General features: G+C 33.4%; 2 protein-coding genes and 1 non-coding gene across 3 annotated transcripts; 2 read left to right on the top strand and 1 right to left on the bottom strand.

Annotated features, from left to right (window-relative positions):
- The first annotated feature begins 1,931 nt into the window (after positions 1-1,931).
- On the top strand, positions 1,932-5,268 carry LOC112800423 (protein ABCI7, chloroplastic-like). Its single transcript, XM_025842691.3, has 3 exons — positions 1,932-3,485; positions 4,257-4,516; positions 4,743-5,268. Exons 1-3 carry the CDS (start codon positions 2,631-2,633, stop codon positions 5,050-5,052), a joined length of 1,425 nt encoding a protein of 474 aa, XP_025698476.1. The 5' UTR covers positions 1,932-2,630; the 3' UTR covers positions 5,053-5,268.
- Positions 5,269-5,672: 404 nt separating this feature from the next.
- Positions 5,673-5,800, top strand: LOC112804646 (U6atac minor spliceosomal RNA). Its single transcript, XR_003203260.1, has one exon. It is a non-coding gene; the product is annotated as a U6atac minor spliceosomal RNA (small nuclear RNA).
- Positions 5,801-6,585: 785 nt separating this feature from the next.
- On the bottom strand, positions 6,586-11,902 carry LOC112800422 (protein phosphatase 2C 29-like). Its single transcript, XM_025842690.3, has 4 exons — positions 9,822-11,902; positions 9,047-9,160; positions 8,298-8,562; positions 6,586-7,363 (listed from the first exon to the last, which is right to left on the bottom strand). The coding sequence occupies exons 1-4, from the start codon at positions 11,646-11,648 to the stop codon at positions 7,239-7,241; spliced, it is 2,331 nt and encodes a 776-aa protein (XP_025698475.1). The 5' UTR covers positions 11,649-11,902; the 3' UTR covers positions 6,586-7,238.
- Positions 11,903-22,859: the final 10,957 nt, after the last annotated feature.

The following is a 22,859-nucleotide window of genomic DNA, read 5'->3' as shown; positions in this document are numbered from 1 at the left end:
GGCTTATATATATACAGTTTATACACACATCTACAACTTTATCAGCAATTTTTTTCTGCCTTGTGTCACACTCCATTTATTTTCCAACCTTAATCCTCTCTTATATTCTTATCCTTATCTTTTTACTTTTATATAGATGATATCATATATTAATAAATCTGCAAAGATAATGTGGGTAGAATATTATCAAACCAATAAATTAAGATTAGTTTAAGAACATTTAGAGGGAATGAAAAGATATAGATATCTATAGTGTCAAATAGATGGCTAAAGAAATAAAGAACTTAGCAGTAGTTGAGATGATCTGTTTTTGTGTTTATTACAGAAATTTAAACTTTTGATTGATTACGTATGAACATTGTAGAGATTTCATTGACTTCATTTTTCGGATTCATAGTCACTAGGTGGGAATGGAAATTCTCCTTTACAATAAAGGAACACGTAAACTAATTTGGGTTGGTCTGGTATTAATTCACTAATTCGTTTAAATAAGTGTTAGAGTTTGAATTTCACCACATATAATAACTCATTGGTCAACGATAAGCTTTTAAATAGAGCTCTAATTCGCGACGGATTCATCTTTGGCCGGTTAGATTGGGATGTCCGTGAAAAACCAAAAAATAAAGGGATAGCATTTTATGTACATATTTTCTTTATTTCTTATTTGGTATGCACATGACAAGGGTGAATTTGGGTTGTTGGGTTGTGAGGTGGAAAATGAAGAAAATAAAAGATTTCCATGTGTACAGTTCCATTGGGGAATGAAGTGGACAAAAACATGAAGACAATGAACCTTATTAGCTTATCCGATGTTGTTGTTTGTCTGCTCCTTTCGGTTTCTTTGTCTCTTGACTCTCGGTGCAAGTTCACAGCAATGCACAACCATTCTTCAACATTCTCATACTACACTCAAGTGCATTATACAGTAGTACCATTCAGAGGTTATTAAAAAAAAAAAAAAAGTCAACTTCCAATTTGGTCACTTAACTTGTGCTAAGTGGGGATTAGATTTTAGATCGATAATTGATGTTAGTGATAACCAAGTACAGTTATATATACTCTATATCACTAAGATGGAAAGCTAGCTAAAATTGTAATGCTTCAAAATTAAGTTCATATTTATAATAAAATGCATATCGAAGATAAAATGGCTCAACTAGTAAAGTAACAAGTATGCGGCGGAGAATACGCATAGATTGAAGTCCTCTCTTTAATCATGTTGACACCATACCTTAGGGGAGAATGATCAACCCTATCAATGGAAGATGGAAGATATGGAACTATGGGAGGAATAATGAGGTGTATGTATACATAATTTGGCTGCATTATGATCCGATTGGCTTTAGTGCTTTTAGAAAAACTGTTTGCCCAATAGAGACATGAAAGGCCACAACAATTACAAGTAGTTGGTTAATTATAAGAAGGCTTGCAAAATTTTTAGTTTCTATTATATATTAGAATCATTATTATTTTGATTATTTTCTGATATGATTTATTTATCACTTATAAATAACTTTTATCTAAGGAAAAAAAATAGCAAACCAACACCAAAGGAATCCACCTAGCAATTTAGTAAGACAATAAGTTATCCTGTTGTCATCTTTAATATTGTCATTAACAACAAAAGAAATATTCACATCTTCACTCTTTGAAACTAAAAAGTGATATGTTGATAATTTTTTTTTACACATTTTTTTTTATTCTGAAAAATCTTTCTATTTTTTTCCAAACATACTATACGACTCGTTCAGATCACAAACTAAGACAAAAAAAAAAGATTTGTCAATATCGATGTATCGGTTAAAATAATGAACGGAACTCTTTCCTTCACAGAACATGAAATAAAAGATATTGATATCTTAACAGCATTTCGAGTAATTCTTCATCTTGGAGTTCTTGCGAAAAAAGCAGGTACCGCGGCTGAATCTTTTACTGGTACATGGATAATGTTTTATATTACCGCAAAGAAACATATTAATCACTTTTTATGCTTTTTCTTTCTAAATATTGCATTTGTCCAACTTTAAAAATGTTACTTTAAAATACCAAAAAAAATCATAAATGGCCAAATTCAGATAACCATGTGTACTATACTTACCAAGTAAATTTACAGTCAAAAAACAAATATTAAACATATTTAATATTCTTATTTATTTTAATGGCAGTAAAATAAAATTTAAAAAAATTAATTATTTTAGTTTTTATTATTAGTTTATGTTATTAAGTGCTGATATGGTATGTGAAATAGTGGCATATGACAAACGAAAATACTAATACGGTAGGTAGGAAGTATGAAGCAATTGAAGGGTAGATGAGATGTTGATGCATATGAGCGTGAAACACATTTGAATGTGGCAAGAGGCAAGAGAATGGAATATGGAATGAGGGGACATGATTCCGACATAGATTCATGGGACGTCAGCACGCAGGTAGTTGAAAGTTGAAACGTAGGACGTAGTTGGCGCGCAGACATCTTGTCGCGGAAGTGTGAAAAGCCCAATTTTTGTTAGGCCCAAGAAAAGCCCAATTGCCAAAAATAGTGAACTCGCTCAGTTGTGTCTCTCAGGCACTCACAGAGAGAGAGAGAGAAGAAAGGAGTGAAGAGATTGAAGGAAGCAGAGAGAGAGATAATGAGTACTGTAGCCTTCACCCCAACACCTTTGAATCCTTCCTTCAATTCTCACAAATTCGTGAGAACCAAACCCAACAGATTCTCACTCCAATCAAAAGCCATCGTAACCTCAGATCCCTTCGTTTTAGAACTCGCAGAAACCCTCGAAGACTCTCTACCTTCCTCAACAGCCCCTCTCCAGAAGCTTCGAGAAGCTTCCTCCGAATCACTCCTCTCAACACCATGGCCTTCCCGCAGAGACGAGCCTTTCAGGTTCACCGATCTCTCCTTCCTCCGCTACTCCAACATCCTCCCCGTTTCTCAACACCCTCCCACCACCACTCTCCCCGCTGCCGACTCCACCTCCTTCCTCTCACTCAACATCGCCGACGGCCACCCCGTCACGCCCCTCTCCAACTCCTCCCAGCTTCCACAAGGCGTCTACGTAGGCACTCTGTCCGCTCTCGCATCCACCCCCATAATTGACCGCGTAATGGAGCTCATGTGCGCTTTCGACGCCGGCGATCTATTCTGGTCAATCAACGGTGTCGGTGCTCCCGACGCCACGGTGGTGTACGTGCCGGAAGGGTGCCGCGTGGAGACTCCCATCTATTTGAGGTACTTGGCCGTCGAGGGAGGTGCGGAGGGCTCGAAGACGATGCGAATGTCGAATCCGAGAGTGGTGGTGGTGGTGGAGAAGGGCGCCGAAGTGGGTATCATCGAGGAGTTTTCGGCTGCGGAAGAAGGGAATGACTGTTATTGGACAAACTCCGCTTTGGAGGCGGTGGTCGGAGAAGGTGCTAAGCTTACTCATTCTTATATTCAAAACCAATCATCGAGTTCTGCACATATCAAGTGGACCTCTATTCGCCAGGTCAACATCCTCGCTCTTATCATTGTGTTGATTGATTCTATAGCATAGCTTCTATTGGAATATGTACCATTAATTCATTGATTATTTGGGAAAATTCCTTCTTGTAGAACCATGTCACTTGTACCAAATAGTAGCCTTTCTTTTCTTGACCAAAAAGGAACTGCCTTATGACTTTTAATCACCGAAATTGCAGGACAATAGATAGATTAAATAGAACATGGTAGTGGCAAGTGTGGCTTTGTGCTGTTTCTCGAATAGGTCACGCCATTCTACTTACCAGTACATAGTATGTGGAACCTGATGTGGGTTGTTCAACTTTGCTAGCATCATGATATACATGTATAGAGCTATAGGTAGTAACTTGTTTAAGCCAGATATGCGGTGAGGAATTGAGGAAGAACTTATTGGTGTTTAGATTTGATTGAATCCAATTAATGTGATGCCTACCTCATAATTGAGCTGGGTTTTCTGCGCAACCCAAAAATTGACGTGTCTGTTGAACTTGTTTAGGAAGCAGAGTTAGGATGCTGGGCATTGACGCGATTTTAAAGGACCTGCTGTTCAAAAAGAGCATTTCTTGTAGTTGAAACCTTGTTTTCAGTCACAAATATTAGTGAAGATCATGATACTTAAGCGCTACCTATAAAGTATTTCTGTTGCCTTTATAATCTAACAACTCCAAAGAATGCTCTTTTCTCCTGAGAGGTTATAACAGTGGTACATTGAAGAAATGTGATGAGCAGTTTGTGATTTTTTGTTGATTGTTTGCAGGAATCATCTAGTACATATGAGCTTACAGAGATAAGCACGGGAGGAAAATTGGGGAGGCACAATCTTCATATACAACAGCTTGGCCCAGACACGGTGACTGAGTTATCAACCTTGCACTTGTCTGTTGGTGATCAGACACAGGATCTGCATAGTAGTCTGGTCTTGGACCACCCCCGGGGCTATTCCCGTCAACTTCATAAATGCATTGTGGCACATTCAAAGGGACAAGCAGTTTTTGATGGCAATATCAAGGTTAACAGGTAATTCTCTTGACCAATAAATATTCAATCTTTGATTCCAAGTCTTATGCTAATACGTTAACGAGTTTTCTTTTCCCTAAAGTGGAATTGTGGAGTGTTTCATCAGTACGGTCTAGTGAGATTAAGCCATTTCTTATATTATTAATATAGATGCATTTGTTTTACAAATGTCTAGTACTTTATCAGATGAGTCATTCTGTGTCAACGGTACACTGTTCTATTGTAGGTATGCTCAGCAGACAGATGCTGGACAGTTAACAAGAAGCCTTCTCCTCGAGCCTCGCGCTAGCATAAATGTAAAACCAAATCTCCAAATTGTGGCTGATGATGTCAAGTGCTCCCATGGAGCTGCGATAAGTGATCTAGAAGAAAGCCAACTCCTGTATTTCCGAGCACGTGGCATCGACCCAAAGTCAGCTAGAAGAGTTCTAATATTTGCCTTTGGAGGGGAGGTGATAGAGAAGTTGCCTTACCCTTCCATCAGAGAGAGAGTACGAAGTCAGATTAAAAGTTTACTAGATCCATCGCCAAAATGATCATAAAATTCTGAATCGAAACCAAAGCAAAGGTCCTTTATTTGTGATGGTTCTGGACTCCCATTGGTTAAGAAAGAATGAAAAGTTTACTGTGTATTGAATCAATAACATTTGGTGCATCCTGTATAATTATGTATAACTAATTTATAGTTGTATTTGTTTTCTTAATGGTAAATGCATTTGTTAAATAATGTAAGATTATGAGATTTTTCATAATTGGAGTAGTTTCTCTGACTTAATAAACATATTAATCTTCAAAGGCAAAAAGTTTGGTAACAGTTTTTACCAATAAATTTTAGAAGCGGATGAAGTTACACATAACCAAGAAAAATAATAAATAAAAAGAAAGGTTGCTGACATTTTCTTAGCATAGTTATTTGTACTTTCATGGCACACTAAAAAACTAAAACAAAAAACATCAAAATTCAAAATTAAAATGTTGATCACCATGCATAACCGGTTCCCTTTTTGCAAATTGGAAGTTAGAGTGGAAGTGTCCAAGCAATTAAATAGGTAAGAAGTGAAAACTTCAAGTAACTCTTTTGCCGTCTTTTAGTCCTACATCGGGTAAAAAGATGAAGCATTTCAGATTTATAAAATAGATTATTCATACATTGACTGTGTTCGTGAAAAGGAGAGATGGTTGGCATCTCCCCTGACAGGGACGGGAACAGCCTTCGGGCTTTTCTGTTATACACACTCGGTTAAGGCTTACCATCTGTATAGGTGGATCTAACCCAATTTTTTTCCCTCTCCCTCAAGTGAAATGTGTGTTTGAGCTTGAGTTCTCACTTCTCAGTTACTACCACCAGCACCTCTAAGTTGTCCTGTTCCTGAGTTGTTTTGAGTAGGGACCAGTTTCTCTTGCCCGGGCATTTATTCTTCCCCACCAACCAAGCCACCACTACCACCACCTTAACCACTATCTCAATTATACTACTGCCACTACTACTATGCAACAGATAGATAGATATAGATATATGGAATATGCTTTGAGGTTTGAACATTCAACTTAAACAAGAAGAAGATGGTGGATTGATTGGAGGCAGTGAGCTGTTTTATCAGACATGTTATGTATCGGTTTCATTAGGGATACCTTTATTACTTGGAATTCGTCGTAATTACCAGCTTATTACAAAGTAGTTAGTATTAATCAACTACGGTACCAATAATGGAAAATGTAGTCACATCATTGTACTAGTATGATGAATTAAATTAATTTTATAATTATGATATATTTAAATATATTTAATAAAAAAAAGTGGTAAAATTAAACTTATTTGAAAGAGTAGTAGAATATTATCAATTATGTAAAAATTGTTGACATGACATCATTAAAAAAAAATATAGCTTAAACAGTGTAAAAAAACTTAACCAACGACTTTTATATAATAAAAATAGATAGATATAATATTATCTGAGGACTGGTCTGAAGTCTGAATCAAAATGCCTTCAATATCCACCTACTTTGAAAGACACATGACGAGGAATCATATGTGGATATATCATATCGATGTTTAAATCTGATATCACGTTTAGTTTTCACAAGGAGCAGATTATATTGTACATGACTTGATTGAGATCTCTAATTCAGATGAATGTTAATCCGCAAAGGTGGAAATCCACCCTCAATTACACAAGTTCCTTTCCGACTAGGGACTACTAAAAGTTCAATCAGTACATTTGTATCCCCACCAATGTACACCCACATTCTCTTGGCTCTCTGCCAGAGAACGAAAAAGGACAAGAACAAAAACAAAAAATGAATGGAACGAGCCTACGGTATCCAAAACTTCTATCACTTTTCATCTACAAACGGGGAAAAGAGAAAAACTACAGATTGGATTTGAGAAACAATTTATAAAAAGGCTATACTTTGCTCTTCTGCCTAAAGGAACTTAAAAAAAAAACCCATCTCCTATGCCTGTTCTTGAGCTTTTACCAATTTGCATTTGCATCTCCCAATTCTTGACCATTCTTTCTTTTTGGGTGCTGACTAGCCTCTTGCCATTGATAAGTGAAATTCCTCAGTCTGTAACTCTATATGGAGTAACATCCATATGAACACCGAAGACCCACGAAAGGTGGATCAGTTGTGAAGCTGCTTCGTTGCTGACACTTTCGCACCCTTGGGTGATATGCTCTCCAATCACATATGTACAGCCAACAGCAATTTGAGCAAGGCCTCACGGGTACTTCCCTGATGACTTCCAGATTCTTCCTTCGAGTGATATCACCATAACAGTAACATCATCATGGTACTTCCTCCGATCTCCTTGAGGGATATCCAGCAACTCATGAAAATCCATTCCTGTAACAAATAGGAAGATACATTATCAAATCTGAACGCAAGTTGCAGGTTAATGGCGGTGGAGAAGCACCAAAAATATATTATACACATTAAACTGATAATATTCTCATTCAATCCCTTTTGTTCTATTACCTTTTCCTCACTGCCAGGCAGAGTTTGAATACAAACAGATCAACTAGCATAAAAGAAGTGTAACAACAAAGTGTTTTCTCTAAATAAGAGAATCAAACAAACCATTCAAGTTCAAAGAATGCACATAGATGCTACGAAACTCCACAATAGTCCCAAGTGATAGCATTGTGACAAAAGAAGGAATATTTATATATATATATCAGGGGAAATGAGTAACAGTTTATGGATCTACAAAAGTATATGCAGTTGCTGCAGCACAAGGATGCAAGTTGAAATACATAGGCTAGAAAATGGAATCCCAGAATGGCATCTTATATATCCAAAAAAAAACGTAAGGGTATTCATATTCTAAATCTTACAAGAACTGCTCGCTTTTTATCAGAAACTTATGATTTGGTTATTGATGCAGCAAGGAGAAACAATTTTTCATTGTTGGCACAAAAGATAGAGCTGTGGATTTAATACCACGGGCTGCAACACAAGTTTGGTGAAAAATGGCTCGGCAGTATGTTAACTAATTAGTATACTAAAGAAACGAAGATTAGCACAATAAAGAATGACACAAAGCTTTTCAGCGTAAGCTAAAAGAAAAGGACACAGTAGCAAAAGAAGTTGAAGAGAAAATCAGAAACTTTTAATTATAAACCTTCTTGCTCCATATATTGGGGGGAAAATATTTTGAAATAAATAAGTAAACAGATAAATTATCGATTCACCATATTTGGTAATTCAACATATTGGACATGTTCAACAAGACTGCAAAAGTAAAAGAAAGATTCATGAGATGAAAAGGCTTGTTTACCAGCCTTTTTGGCTGCACGGACAAGCAGCTCCTCAATCAAATGTTGGGCAGGATCTCCATCAGGAAACTTTTCCATGAAGCTCTCCACTTGAGAAACCACTTCTTGATTGCTTAGATATTGATATAACCCATCAGATGAGAGGATCAAGAACTGATCTCTAGGGCATAATCTATGATGACGTAATGAAGGGCAGCAGGATACATATGGAGCAGTTCCAATATATTCATTTCGAAACATTTCTAGTACTGCATCATTGAATTTTGGCTGCAGGAACATGTAAAATCATACCATCGCGTAAGAATCCATTTACTAAAGTTATTAAATAAGTCTATGCAGCCAAGCCAAGAGCAGAGATGTGGTGAAAAAAAAAAGTAATATTATATTCAACATGATCATGTATAGCAGCACATAAGCACTAACAAAGTGAAAATATATGTAAAACTATTTTCCATGGCTAGAATTTAAGTTTGGCATACTCTAAAACCAAGGACTGATCCTCACTAAGAAGTACTAACATCTAAAATCTGGAAGGCCGATGACAGATTTTTATATGTACAAGTTCTCAAAGTGCAGCATATAAATAAAAGTTTAGAGCAGACTATTAAAATCATAGTTTCTGTTAATAATTTATGTATCAATTTCCATTTTAACTAATCAGTCCACCCTATCATTAATTTTCTCTGCAACATTATTCACAAGCTTATTGTAAGAATGAAGTATTACTACGATGAAGCAATTTTAAAGACACCTGTTTCAAAAATCCTGCCCCAAACGCTCTGGTGACCTTAAGACGGCCTTTCACTCTATCATTTACAATACAGTGGCTATCATCAGGATGTTCATTCTTGATCCTAATGATTTCCTGCAAAAACAATAAGGCGAATCTTTTAGACAACTGATATAATAGATTGCAATACAACAGAAGAAAAAGAAAACAAGCTTAATACCAGCACTATTAAAAGTGGGACTTATAAATGTGACTCATCAAACTTGTCCATAATCTGACACACAGAAAAACAAACTTGACAGAAGTTAACGAAGAAAGCAATGATACCAAAGTTGTCTTGTAAAGATCCAAAAGATGGGGCATATATAGTATACAAAACAAGGGAACGATCAATGATGTCAAAGAACTATTTTTGTTAATCAAAGAAACAAATTAATACACTAGGACAGGGAGACAAATAAAGAAAGAATGTGAAAAATTCAAAATTTAGACTCTTCAAGGTCAATAAGCATTTAACACCTTAAAAACTGAGGAAATTATATAAGGCAATAGCAAGTCAATTAAGAAGATTGGGAAATTCAGAAAAAGCAACAGTATGAAATCTCCACTAGTTCTAAGACAAAATTGTTTGACATTAAACATGTGCCGAAAAGGGAAATAGGAACATAAGAACGCAGCTAACAAAAAGGAAATAACAGAGAAGTTTCCAGTTTCCACCACATCCACAACTCAATCATTTGAAAAGAAAATGATCCAATTAGCTAAAAGGAGATGAAAAGCTGAATAATCAACTTGCCTCTTCAACACTCGTGCTGTGGTCAGTGGACAATTGCAATGCCACCAACCTCATTTCCTGAGCAGGACCCTCCTTCCCCGACCTGATGGCACGTTCACCTTGGCCTAATGAAGACTCCTCTGTAATGCTCTCTGCACCTGACCCAACATCCCCATGACTTCCGGATTCCTTGCTACAACCAACTTCTATGGGCTCATACTGAGCAACAATGGCCCTGCTATCACCCACGTTCATCACATACACATCCTCGCCCCTCATCAAAGCAACTAGAAGGCAAGACCCCATTAGAGCAAGCTCCGGATTTGTATCGATAACTTTATCCGTCATATCCAAATATGCAAGTTCTGTCATCTCAAGTGCCCGAGACAATGCCCTCAAAACCAGATCATGATCCACTGGACCCACTTTCCGTCTTCTACCACCACCATTGCCATTGCCAGTGCCATCCCCACCATGAGATTTCTCTTCTGCCCGGGTTTCCACTTCAACCTTCTCTTTATCTTCCGTAGCCAAGTTCCAAGGTAACAACTTCCCCCCACGGCCCTCCTTGTGCTTTGACAATCCATGCTTCAATTTTGACAACACCATCCACCTTCTACTACCTGATGAGCCCTCCTTGCTCACGCTGAGTGCATCATCAACCGAAAATGCAAACCTGTCCGAACCCGAAAGATCAAGCCCATCTTCAGCAGCATCCTCCGCAAGAAGCTCCCACAGCCTGCGCCGCCTGCTCTCCGTTCCCTCCACCTGAAATGTCACTCTCTTTGCTGACCCTCCGTCGTCCTTGAAATCTTCTTCAGCAGCCATTGACGATTCAGCTGCAGGTGCAGATGCAGGTTCACTCGAGGGGTTAGTTTCCACTGCTTTTTCTTCTTCTTCGACTTCCCAAAACAACCCCTGAAGCTCACTGTGAACAGCACGGTAGAGGTGACCCATTAAGAACTCCGGCGCGTCGGGGCCGTTGAAGCCGTCGTAGATCCCCACGAACAACCAACCCTGCTCCTCCGACACCACCACGTGCACGCGATCCTCCCCTGCCTTCCCCAGCGCCCACTGCACATTGCTCTCGCCCTTCCCCACCTCCGGCGCTGCAGCCCCGCTCCCTCCTTCAGTCTCCGGCGGATCTTCCTTCCTCCCGACGAAGTTCAGCACGGGCACCACCCAAGGCCGCTTCATCTCCGAGAGGCTTCTCCGATGGAACGCCTTCCTAAGCCCGGGGATCCCCTTCTTCCGCTTCTTCTTGGCGTACAACCCGCCCAGCGGCGCCGAGAAAGGAACACCGGCGCTGGAGGCGGGTCCTCCCCCTTCCGCGGCGGCGCCGGCGTCAAGTGGACCAGACATAGCTCCGCTCTCGATTGGACCGGAGAGGAAGAAAGCCCTTCCAGAAGGCTCACCATTGCCTCTGGGAGCTGGCTGAAGCGGGAGTGCGCTAAACGACGACGTGGCTTCGAATCCATTTACGATACTGCCCCTGGGAGGGAAACCAGCTGCGGCATCAGCGTCAAATTGGAGAACGGTTTTGGGAGCGGAGCTGTTGGCGCTAACGGAGGCACCGGAAATGGACTTGAAAACGGGTTCGGTGTGGGTTGGGGAGAAGCGGAGGGAGGCGGAAGGGGAAGAGAGGAAGCGATCGGAATGAGAGGGTGAGTGAGTGGGAGAAGAGACGAAGCGATTTGAGGATCTGACGTAGCAGAATGAGTGACCTAGGGTTTCGTCTAGCGGTTCGGTTTCTTGGAATGCGAGCTCGGGTGGTTGTTGGTGGTGGTCGTTGGTGGAGGGTGGTGCGAAGCAAGAGAAGAGGTTGCAGAGTGAGGAGGTTCTTCCCATGACATTTGAGTTGAGTTTAGTTGAAGCGTTGAGGGGGAGGGAAGGGAGTGTTTGGCGGCGCAGAAGATTCTACCCACCGATTTTCCCAGAAAATCCCTCCCCAACCCACACAAACAAACTAGTCACAGAGAGAGAGAAAGAGAGAGAGAGAGAGAGAGAGAGGAAACCAAAGAAAGTAAGCAGGAGGAGCAAAAGAAAGGACTTGTTCAATTTTTTTTCTTATTTCCCCCCTTCTATTTATTTATTAATTAATTGAAATAATAATCCAGGTGCTGGTATTTATAAAAAGAAAAAATATGAATAAATAATTTTTAATCAGTCAATTTTAAATAAGAGGAGTATTAAGAGTCGACAATTTTTGTATTTTATAATTATTAATTGATCATTAATAGCACTTTTAATGGTGTGAAATTATATTCAATAATAAAAGATTACCTACTTTTTTTATGATTAAGTGCTGAGTACAAAATACAAAAATTATTGGCCTCCTAAACTTTTTTTTAATTATAATTAATAATTATTAATTTTGTATTTTTAAAAATAAAATTTAATTAATAAGAAGTGCAGTTTAAAAATTCTTGTTATTAGCTAGATCCTTTTCTAGCGGGATTGTTATAAAAATATTTAGTTGAGAGGGGTAATTTTCTTGCGTTGGTTTGAAATGAAAAAACAAAAAAAAAGTAGGAGTAGTATATATTTGTTGTGTTGTCTGTTGTGAGCAGTTGTTTGTCACGGTCCGAGTTGACGGTTACATGAGCTCATGAGCTGGCCTCTTTCTAAAATCCACTCTGTTTCTTTCTTTTTTTTCTTTTTCCTGAATTTATCCTATTAAATTTCCACATTCATTTATGCATTTATCATAATTTCTCTTCTGCATTTTTTACTTTGTTTACTTCCTTTATTCTATAATCTTATATTTATAAATTAGGTTTAATTTGAATACTCTAACAATAATTAGACTTTCTTAATAAATATATTAAAAAAATTAGATAATATATTTTATAACATAAAAAATTAATTATATTATATTTGGCTAATCACGCCATAAAAATTATATTATAAGTTAGATTAGTCTTTCTATTACTCAATAATATAACACGATATAAATATTTTTATAACACATTATATTTAATCAAATGAATGATCAATTTGTCATTGTTGTATTTCTTAATAATTTATTCTTTCAAAAACTAAATTAATATACACATGATATTTTAATTTAACCATTTTTTTAAGTGGCATATCGTTTTATTTCACTATGAAACGTGGCATATCAACAATAGAGATTTTTTTGTTCTTATTTGAAAAGAAGAGTGCTAGGACCAGTAATTATTGTGATTTATAGTCAACTAATTATTAAATAATCATTAATGATAATTTAATAGTATAAAATTTTATCCAATAACTCATTTTTCTTTGTTGATTACATGCTGGTCAAAATTTAATAAAATTGCTAATCCCTAAACTTTTTCATACTAATTAATCTCTTTCATACTGTAAATTCATTTAAAAAAATAGACACCACTACAAAATTTTAAAATATATGTATTCTATCTTTTAATGCATTAACGGTTTTACTTAATGTCTATTGAGATATTGACAAAAGTAATAAATTAAGAAGATACGTTAAGTTTAATTTTTTTTATAATCTTTTAGTAGGTCTTCAAATCTTCAATAATTAATCAATATTTATAACAAAATAATCTTTAATATATTTGATATTATTAAACTTTTAATATTTCATAGCTTTTGTAAATAATGTTATCTTTGATATCCTTAAATTATTTTTTATATCTTTTAATAGCTAAAAACAAACTATAAACTCCCTAAAAACGATGTTCTTAAATGAATATTATGTGCACTATGTGTGTATGCAATTTCTTTTTGGTATGCTTTTCATTTTTTGTATTGAAAGTAATTAATAAGAAGAAAAGAAAATAAAAAAATATTTTTTATATATTAACAAGAAAGTATACAAAAGAGGTGTATAATAAAAATAATAAAATCTAATTTATCTAATTTTCATCCTTAGTTTGAAGTAAACTTTGCATGTAATTTGGTTTTATTGCAATGAATTTAATTTTTATGCTAAGACCATATAAAATATTTTTACATATATTTAGATATATATTGGTACACTAATAAAAATAAATTTTTAAACACATTATTTTAAAAATTTATTTAAACGAATGAACCTAATTAAATGATTATATAAAAATTTTTAAATTTTGATGTATCAAAATTAAATTTTTATTAAAATATATTTTCTTAAAAAAAAAAGTTGCTACACATCCAGGCTAGATCATGAATGAAGACAAATTAAATTGTCTTGAAGTGGAACTTCAAAACTTATCGTACATACTCTATAATTAAGGAATCATTAAACATGTAATAACAATAGCACAATTGAGTGCTACTAACCATCAAATTGATTAAACATGTTTTTTCAAACGAGTGGGACCCTTGGCGAACTTGAAAAATATAACTAACTGGCACAGTACTTGAATACGCTACTAATAATTGCAATTTGCAATAAAAGCCTATTTCACATATTCATTCAATGTTTTAGATTTCCTTCAATATTTTGTTTACTTAAATGGTAAATACACTACTTCTCAACTTTGTTAAGCAAATATAAAACGAATTATTTTAAGGCAGAATTAGATTAAATTAAAGAAAAGCTTAGCTAGTAGGAATTGTTACAGCGGAAAGCAGCATGAAATTTTAAAACCAAAACCAGTGTGTGTTCCCGTGTCTCTCTGCAAGTCAAAGAGTTTGTTGGTTGAAGAAAAAGGCAGATGCTAAACGACGAACAGTGTCTAATGTCACGCGACTGCTGTGAACCCCAATCCTTTTTGTTCCTTTCATATAAACTCTCAAATAATTCATACATATTTCATCCGTAATAAATTAATTCATATTTCTGCTTAATTGAGCAGTAAACCAACTTTCTTTTTTTTTGGTAAAAATTCAGGTAAAGTCGACTTCATGTGAAATTAATATTGAGAGCGATTAAAAAAAAATTTAGTTAAATCAATCAAATTATCTAACAATTTTCAAATATCAACTTCACGTGAAATTAACTATATCCGAGTTTCCAACTTTTTTTTCCTTCAAAATAAATGAAAATGGTAGTTATTAAAAGAAATTAAAAGGGTAGTTATTAACGAGATTTGCAATAAATGTCTCATATGACTGCATTTGTTCACAGAATTAGGATATGAAATAAAAATATAGAAATATAAAATTATATTTGATAGATAAAATATAAATAAAAATATTTTATTTAAAAATATTAAATTAATATATTTTGTATTTATTTTAAAAAATATAAAAATATTAATAAAGATACAATTTTTTTATTAATATTTTATAATTATATTTTTTATTATTATAATTTTTTAAAATTTTAAATAAAAAATAAATTAAATTTTTATCATTTATTTTAATTTAGTATATAAAATATAAAAATATTATTTTTTATATTATTATTTTATATATATTATTATTCTGAATGTTTTATCCAATTGTGAGAACCAAATACGGCCATATTTAATCTCCCGCATGGTTGAAGACTTGAAGTCTGAAGGCATCAGTGACATTGACCCAAGGGAAACCAAATTTCAATTCATATTTTGCTTATTAGTTATTACTTGTCTTTACCTAATCTATTTTTAGAAAATATATTTGGATAATTTTTTGACTATTGCTTGCATTTCTTCTTTATCTATGGTCTCCCCGCAGACAATGATGCCAGCTCCTCTACGCAACTTCAAAACTCCATGAACCTAATAGCAATTCGAATCGGATCAATTTTAGATATATATTTTTTATTTTTATAATAATTAAAATAAATTAAAATTACAATTTATATGAAATATTATTTTTAAAATGATATTGATATTAATAAAAAATATTATATTATTTTAAAGAAAAATTAATAAAATATTATTATTTGTATAATCTATTAAATTCCCACTAAATAAATAATGTAACATTATTATGTATATCGTAATATTATTATTAAAATGAGACTAAGTATTAGAGTGATAAATTTTATATTAAATTTTAAATAATTAAGTTTTGTGATATATGATCTTACAAATATTTATGTAATATTTTGTAAGATCTAAAATAAAATAAAATTAAAATTATACATTGCGGTTGCTCTAAGAGATAACCGATTAATTACTATGTATTCTAAAATTACATACCTTAAAAATACATATTAAAATTATCCATTAAAAAATAAATAAAATATAAATTCTTCATATTTTTATCATATTTTAATGAAGTAAAAAAATTTTAAAGTTTATACTAAAAGTAATCTTAATTTGTATCCTTAATATATATATTAGTTAATTAAATATATAAAACAATAAAATAACATACTTAGTTTAAATATGTTTTACAAAATTATTTAATTCTACTCATTATTATTCTCAGTTATTTAATTCAATAAAAAGGTTATCCTTATTCAAGAACAAAACGAGTAACAACTAATAAATATATATTTCTTAAAAAGAACAATGATTAGTACTATAAGAACAGTTAGCTAAATTTTTTAATTGTAATATTTAGATTAGAAAATGAATTATTTTAAATTATTATTTACTAAATGTATTTAGAAAATTTAATAAAAAAATCCTATAGTATCATTTTTATTCTTATTATTTACATTATAAAAGGCGTGGTGTGTAGATATAAATAAATAAGAATGTTTAATTCACTAATTTGGAGCACAAATTTTGTAGGAATAATAATGCATATTAAAATTCAATAAATATAACTCAACTTTAAAAATTAGTTTAAGAGTTAAAACATGTTTCATACTGATAAATATTCCAAAAACTATGATAACACATCCTTCATGCTCATAAATGAATATATAAAATGTAAAGTTTTTATGAATTAGCTCTAGCACTATATTACCTTTTATTTTAAAATATAATTTTCATTTTGAACATTTTTAATCTATTAAAAAATAATATAGTTAAATATAAAATATGTCTAGATAAAAACTAAGTTAAGTAGGTTTAATTCAACTATGAAAACGAGATAGAATTGGAGAGAGACTTGTGATAACATAAAGTTTCTTTTTCTTTTTTTTTTTTTTTTTGAGTGTCTTCTTGTGATAACATAATACTACTGTTGAACGACATTCTTACTGTATAAAAATTGGATATAAAATTAGAGAAAGTAAATGAAATAAGAGAAATTGATTATGCGGGTATGGGGCCCACGACATAGATCAGTTGGTCAACGACTTTGACAGAGTTGCTGAAACTTAGGTCCACCGTTTTCGACTTTGACGTAAGCCTTGTCGGGACCTTTTCTGGTGCTAATTTCCTTTCCCTACTCTACTCACCCCTCCACTCTCAAATTTATTATAACACACATTTTATAAAAATTAAATATATAATAAAAAAATAAAAATTAAACCCACAATCTCTCTCATATATAATAATTTATCATAAATAAATAACTACTAAACTAGTTAATTAATTTAGTAATTTAAAATATTTGTATATTTATAATAATATGTATGTTTGTAGTTTTATGTTAAATTTTTTTAAATTTTATTATTTTTAATTTTAATTTAAATTTAATTTTTTATTTTTTATTTTATTAATATGTATGAAATTTGGATTGATTGAATTTTATATTTATTTTGAAAAAATTTAATATTTCTGCAAGTAGGATAAGATAGGATAGGGTTTAAAACTTTAGAATACGGGTAGAGTTAGGGTTGGGGAATTTTCAACCCATAGGTAGAATAGGGTAGAATTTTAATAAAAATTTCAACCCGCAGTTAGGGATGGTAGGAGCACCCGAACCCATGGGTACCCGATCCAACACAACCCGACCGGGGGCGGGTTTAAACCCGACTCGGAGCAGGGCGGGTTTCGATCGAGGGCAGGATGGGGTCGGGGTCAGGACAAACCCGTTCTGTTGAGTTAAGGAATTAACTAAATTAATTGAAGATGACAAACATTATTTTATTAGAGTTAACTACCTAATTAGTATTGATCATACTTGACTAAGTGATGCAGGCCACAATTAGTAAACAAAGCAGCAACCCATAATGAAATAAAGAAACGAAATATGTTCTTGTGGGCAACATTTACAAACAAAGCCCAAATAAGAAATAACAAAGGAATTTCATGGGCTGAAAGGTAAGTGAACGAAATTCAAGGCCAACGTACTTTACTCAAGCTGATGCCTTCCAAGGTCTTCACATATGTTCCGGTCAGACTTAGAGAAAAGAAAGAGAAAGCTTAATCCAAAAGGCAAAGGTCAAATCACCCAAAACAAACTATTTCCATTTGCATGCAATTTACTTTCTTCACTCCTTCTCCAACTATCTGCTACTTCAATTTGGGATAAATGGATAAAGTGATTTCTGATAATCACTGTTGTGAATCAAAGGCCAATATTGTTACTTGGGGACAAAGTTGTAGCTCAGGGGTTCAGATCTGGATTTACCATTAAACAACTTTTTTACTGCTAACATGAGGCTTTCGATTAAGTAAAAAGGCTCAGCTTCAAAATTCCTAATTTAGGGATTAATTGAAAATAGTGAAATGGTAAGTTGGTGAAGCACACAGCTCGAGGAGTTGATTTGGAAGAGAGCAACTCAACAACATGAAAAAAGATACAAAAGAAAAATCTGCTTCTTTCTAAAAGCAATGAGAAAAAGAATGAGAGTGAGGTTTTCGTTTGAGAGCTTCCTGAGAAGGTTCAACGTTTTGGACAGTGCTATCTAGAGAAAGAAGCATTCCACCAAGATGAAGAACTTGATCAATGTTTGCTCAACCCGGTTCAACTCGTAGCAATAGAGACTGTTGAAGTATCAATCTCTTTCATATTTTACAGATTGTAATTTTATTTTCAATGTATATCTTTCTGTAATTTCTTGAGTGAAAAAGGATGAATGTGAGAAATAAAAAAAAAGCCTATGACTGATAAAAAGACTGAGTAAAACACTTGAGAGAAAAGTCTAGAGTGATTTCAGATTTCTTTAGATTGGTTATTATGTCTTGTGTCTTGTACCTGTGAGGTACCCTTTTTAAGTTGGGTTAGCATTTAGAGTAGAGAGTTAGGTATTAGCATAACTAAATCAAATTATGATAGAACTTGAGAGGGAAAGGATTGTGTCAATCCTGTAAAATTGGTGTATGCAATATTTTAACTATAGTAGAAATTTCACCACTGTTGTGGTAGAGACTGGATGTATGTTGCATTGCACAAGGCAACTGAACTAGGATACATGTTGGTGTCATTCTTCTTCTCCTTCTTTATGTTCTATTTTCTGATATTTATGAGACAAAATGAAATTGTCTCATAAAGTTTCCGATGCACAGTTCAAACAGAATCTAAGTGAAAGTTTATAAGTAAAGGCTTATTTCATTAAAGTAAAAGAAGGTCATAGATTAAACCCCCTTCTCTAAGCCTTCTATAACCTTCAATTGGTATCTATAGCCAAGGTCTCAAGAATCAAGCTTCACCGCTTGGAGTCAAGGTCCAATGGCGAATAACTTGGACACAGCCACAGTTGCCTACACTCTAACAGAAGGATAGTTAAACAGTAGGCCTACCTTCTTCAACGGGAAGAACTATGCCTACTGGAAAGAGAGGATGCGGATCTTCATCCAATTCATTGATTACAACAAATGGAAGATTGTTGTAAGTGGCCCTAAAATTCCAACAAAAACAAGTGTTGATGGAGTGACGACTCCAAAAGAAGAAACTAAATGGAATGAAGATGATAAGAAGAAAGTGGAGCTGAACGCTAAAGCCATCAATCTTCTACACTGTGCTATCAGTTTTGAGGAGTATCGAAAAGTCAAGATGCAAGACAGCTAAAGAAATCTAGGAGAAACTCCAGGTTACACACAAAGGCACCAAGCAAGTCAAAGAAACGATGATTGATATGTTGCGAAAAGAGAGATGAGATGTTCAACATGAAGGATGGAGAAAGTATTGATGAAATGTTTGAGAGATTCTCAATCATAATAAACAGCCTTGATGCTATGGGTTTAACTCACACAGAACAAACCCTAGTGAGAAAGTCCTTAGAAGCCTCACAAAGGAATGAAAAACAAAAGTCGCTGTCCTAGCCGAGAGTAACAAACTAAGTCCCATAACCTATGATGAGTTAAGAAAAAAACTTCTTGCCTATAAAACCACACACACAAACCAAGACTAAAAAAAAAAAAGGGAATAGCTCTTAAGTCAAGAGTTGAATCAAAAGAAAGTGAGTCTAGTGACGATTTTTCAGATGATGAACTTGTGTTTTTTATTAGGAGACTTAGAAGGCTAATGAGGAACAAAGACAAGTACAAAGATTCAAGCTCAAAGGAGTACAAGAAAGACATGAGTAAAGTGACTTGTCACCATTGCAAAAAGGCTAGAAATCTCAAGTACAACTATCCAAAACTCAAAAAAGAGAACAAAGGAAAGAAAAAAAAAGAAGAGAGTGCTCATGGCATCTTGGAAAGATCTTGAAAATGATTTGGATGAGGAAGATGACTCAGAATGCGAAGCTCAAATCTGCTTCATGGTTGGTGAAGATCAACTTGATGAGGTAAATTATTATGACTTGCCCATAGATGATTTACATGTCATAATTGATGATCTCACACTAAATTCTATAAAACTGCTGGAAAAATACAATAAATGTAAATCTGAAAAAGAAATGTTGAAAGTTGAAAACGATTTTTTGAAAGAGAAGGTGAAGGAATCCGAATGTGCTTTGGACATTATTGAGGAAAACAGATTTCTGAAATCTGAACTTGAGAAACTAAAAAGAAAGCACATTGTGGATCCTTCTTAAGAGCTTATTGTTGAAAATGAAAAATTAAATCAAATGATTAAAAGATTGAACAATGATTTAGCAAAATTTGCTCAAAGTTCCAACAACTTTGATAAATTACTTGCAAATCAAAGACCATTGTTTAAAAAGTCTGGGTTAGGATATGTGACAAAAGATAATGCAGTTTTTGATAACCTTTCAACAAAATTCATAGCCCACATGAGTTTAAAACTTTTGGTTTAGATGCATTTACAAAAAGGAAAAGCAACAACAAAAATTATTTTATCAAAAGAAATACTTATCCATAAAAAATCAGAAAAACTCAACCTTTTAATCATTTCTAGCATCGAAATAAAAATAAATTTCAGTAACATATTTCAGAAAATCATTTCTTTAATTGTAAGAAAACTGGTCACTCTTACTTACAATGCTTCATTGGAAAAAAAATAAGAAACCAAATTTAGAATGTTGTTTGTGACCTTAATGCACTTGAGCAACTAAGGTAGATTAACTTCAAAAGATCCAAATTAATTTGGATACTTAAGGTCAATTGAAATCATATGTAGATTTGCCTAGCATCCAAGAAAAAGAAAGATGCGTGGTACTTAGATAATGGGTGTTCTAGGCACATGACTGGAAGGTCAACTTTCTTTATCAAACTAAACAAGTATGATGGAGATTTTGTGACCTTTGTAGATGATGAAAAAGATAAAATTGTTACTGTTGGAAAAGTAGGTAATGATCACTCTACTTTCATTGATGATGTCTTTTTGGTTAATGGTTTAAGGCACAATCTTTTGAGCATAAGTCAATTGTGTGATTTGGGTTATTTGGTGACTTTTAAAAGATTGGAGTGCTGTATTGTGAATGAAAAGACCAATGATGAATTGTTCATTGCTAAGCATTGTGATAATGTGTATGGACTTACTCTTGATGAACTAAAGGATCAAAATATTGCTTGTTTTAACTCTAAAGAATCTGAAAAGTGGCTATGGCACAAGAGATTGGGTCATGTTAGTATGTTTCAAATAAACAAGCTTGTCAAGAAAGGATTAGTGAGAGGTCTTCTTTTGATAAAATTTGACAAAGACATTACTTATGATGCTTGTCAAATGGAAAAACAAACAGAGTTCGTTTAAATCAAAGGAAGACATTTCTACTAAAAGATCACTAAATGTTTGAATCTGAATATTCCCCTTTCTTTGACATTATGCTCTCTCTGTTTTTTCTTGAAAGGTTTTGATCGATTTGTTCTTTAATTCACATGTATACCGACCTTTAGTTATTTTTTATTTATTTTTAATTTTAAGTTTAAATTATTTGTTTTTGCTTGATCAGGTAACTTCAATTATATGGTTTCTATTTATTTTATCATGATCATCATAGTTCTTGTTAGAGTTTGATTGGAGATTGTTCATTTATCACATTTTTTCCATTAAATTTTGTTTTGTGTTTTTTTTTTATTGTTTTCTCTTGTTGTGATTGAAATTTTGTGTTTGGTAAGGTAATTTCTGTTCTATTTCAGATCTTTTTGAAAAAAGATAAGAAAAAGAAAGGTAGCTTTAATTTCTGTTCTTGTTCTGTTTCACTAAATGAATGTATACATGTAGAAGAAATTGTGTTGGGTTGACTTTTTATTAAAATCTGATTAACTGATTATTTATTTTAGTGAATCATATTTTTTTTGAGTTTGTATTTAGTGAACCATATTATTAAAATTTGAGTAACTGATTATTCATTTTAATGATACAGCAAATTTGATTAACTAATTATACAAAATTGAGAAACTGAGAAGCATGGATTTTGTTACATGACTGAAACTACTACATTTCTCTCGTCATGCTTCAATTAGTAGCTTTCTTAAGTAATTTATATGATGATATTCTTTATACAATATTATCATATGATTTTGTAAGTTTTCTATGTACAAGACATTAATTTCTTTATAGGTGTTAGCATTTGTTACTTATATAATTTTGCTTTTATTATGATTTTGTCTTTACTGCTTTTTTGGTTTATTGAATTATGGATAAGAATTTGTAACTGTCATTTTTGGCCAGCCCTAGGTCCAATAGAAGCAAGTCCTACAGTCAATTCAGTAGCAACAACGGAAGCCGCAGCAATCAGTGGATTCATGATAAGTTCCTCTCATCCAAAAAAGGGAAAATAGTTAATGATACAAGTAACCAATTTTGACTTGAATTTTTCAATTAATAAAAAAGATTTATTCAGCCGAAATAATTGAGGAAAAAAATGAAAAAAATAAAGAAAGAATATTTATTGAATTATTGGAACTACTTCGATATTTCTCTATTTTTCTAATATATATATATATATATATATATATATATATATATATATATATATATATATATAATGAGTTTTATTTTAATCAA

The sequence above is a fragment of the Arachis hypogaea genome, chromosome 5 (assembly GCF_003086295.3).
Source record: "Arachis hypogaea cultivar Tifrunner chromosome 5, arahy.Tifrunner.gnm2.J5K5, whole genome shotgun sequence".
NCBI lineage: Eukaryota > Viridiplantae > Streptophyta > Magnoliopsida > Fabales > Fabaceae > Arachis > Arachis hypogaea.
This window is presented reverse-complemented; position numbering and strand designations above follow the sequence as displayed.